The following is a 2,012-nucleotide window of genomic DNA, read 5'->3' on the forward strand; positions in this document are numbered from 1 at the left end:
GGCCGGCGCGCCCGCGGCGCCCGCGACGGTCCGCGCGAGCGCCGCGGCGACGGGCGCGTCGACGTGCGCGTAGAGGCGCAGGAGGCGCCGCGCGGCGCCGGCGTCGCAGGCGCCGAAGGCGCCGCGGACGCAGGACCCGCCGCAGGCCACGAGGCGCGCCCGCTCGAGGAGCGCGGCGCCCGTCTCGTACGCGCCCGCCGCGGCCGCCGCCGCGGCGACCGCGTCGCCGTCGAGCGCGGCCGCGAGGGCGTCGTCCGGCGACTCCGCCGTCGCCAGGCAGGTCGCCGCGGCGCGGTGGAGCGCGCGCGCGAGCTCCGGCGCCAGGGGCGCGCCGTCGCCGGGCCCCGCGAGCAGGCCCGCGAGCGCCGCCGCGAGCCGTTGCCGCCGGCGCGCCGCGGTCCGGCGCGCGTAGCACGCGCCCACGACCTGCGCGAGGAGCGCCGACGCCACGGCGCCGTCGCGGAGCGCGAGCTGGAGCAGGGGCCGGAAGACGTCCGCGCGCGAGATCGTGATGTTCGGCATCTCGTTTTTGTGGTACTCGCGGTAGAGCACGACCTTGCCCTCGCGCGGCGCCCGGTCCCGCCGCGCGGGCTCCGGCGCGAAGGACACCGTGCGCCGCGCGAGGCGCGCCTCCAGCGCCGCGGCGTCCTCCGGCGCGCCGGCGCCGGGCGGCGCGCGCCGCGGCGGCGCCGCGCCGCCGCCGAAGAGGAGCTGCGTGTCGAGCGCGACGCCGCGCCCGCGGTAGTTGTCGTCGCTCAGCGACGCCTGCGTCGCGTCGACGTCCGCCTGGCTGTCGGCCTGCGTCGCCCGCAGGGCGCGCCGCCGGACGCGGTCGTCGGCGAGGTCGCCGAAGAGCTGGCTCGCGCACTGCTGGCTCGCGTTCTGGCTCGCGGCGGACGCGCCTCGCTGGCTCGCGGACGCGGTCGCCTCCGCGGAGAGCGCGGGCCGGAGCGTCGCGTCGGCGGAGCCGATCCAGTCCATGTCGAGCTTCACGCCCTTCCACTCCATGTCGAGCTCGTCGCGCTGGAGGGGCGCGCGCCACGCCGCGCCGCGCGCGCCGGGCGCGAGCAGCAAAAACGCGGCCGACCGGTGCGGGAGCCCGTCGCCGGCCGCGAAGAGCTCCTCGAGGACGTCGTCGAGGCGCCGCTGGAGGCCGCCGCCGAGGCGCGCGCGCCAGTAGTCGTAGACCATGCGGCGCACGCCCCGCCGCTCGGGCGCGGCGACGGACGTCCGCTCCGTGAGGTCGACGACGACCGGCGGCGGCGGCGGGTCCGGGTCCTCGTCCATGAGCGCGAACCCGTCGCCGTCGAGCGCCGCGGCCTCCTCGGTCGACAGCGCCCGCGGCGCCACGGGCTCGTCGGCGCCGTCGGGCTTGTCGAGCATGCCCGACGCGTCGGGGTCCGCGAGGCCCCGGAGGAGCGCCTCGCGCGTCCGCGCCGCGGTCTCGCCGCCGCCGCGCGGCGCCGCGCGCGCGCCGCCCGGCTCCGCGGGGTAGCATTTGTCGTGGAGTTTCATGAGCACCTCGTAGCCCAGGGCCCGCACGCCCGCGTCGGGGCACGTGGCCAGCAGCGACGTCTCGAGCGCCGCGGGGCACCCGTGGACGACGATCCGTCGGACGCGCGCCGCGCCGCCGTCGTCGACGTCCGCGAGCGCGTCGGCGCGCCGCAGGAGCAGCTGGAGCGTCATGAGCTGGACGGCGGGCCCGACGCCCGCCATGCCGTCGAGCTCGGACCGGAGCCGCGTCGACTCGCCGAGGAGCTTCGGCAGGGAGAATTCGAGCGCCTTGAGGACGTCGCGGTCCGGCATCTCGGCCGCCGGCACGCGCGCGATCGCGAAGAGCAGCTCGCTGGCCTGGCGCGCGCTCCCCCGCGACTCGCGGATGATGTCCTTGAGGCACCGGAGCGCCTTGTTCGCCAGGGACCGCGTGAGCCAGGTGTCGTTCCGCTCGCAGCACCGCGCTACTAGAGCGGCGAACGGACCGTAGAGCGAGTTCGTCGACCCCTTGTTCCTCG

At 78.7% G+C, this 2,012-nt stretch overlaps 1 protein-coding gene across 1 annotated transcript in view; it reads right to left on the reverse strand.

Annotated features, from left to right (window-relative positions):
- Nucleotides 1-27: 27 nt before the first annotated feature.
- AURANDRAFT_68528 (hypothetical protein) overlaps nt 28-2,012 on the reverse strand; it is a gene marked incomplete at both ends in the record, with an annotated part of 12,351 nt that continues 10,366 nt past the window's right edge. The window contains one exon of the mRNA XM_009044226.1: nt 28-2,008. Within this exon, the coding sequence (XP_009042474.1) occupies nt 28-2,008 (1,981 nt within the window). The remainder of the gene's footprint in view (nt 2,009-2,012) is intronic.

This window comes from Aureococcus anophagefferens, assembly GCF_000186865.1.
Source record: "Aureococcus anophagefferens unplaced genomic scaffold AURANscaffold_194, whole genome shotgun sequence".
Classification (NCBI taxonomy): domain Eukaryota; class Pelagophyceae; order Pelagomonadales; family Pelagomonadaceae; genus Aureococcus; species Aureococcus anophagefferens.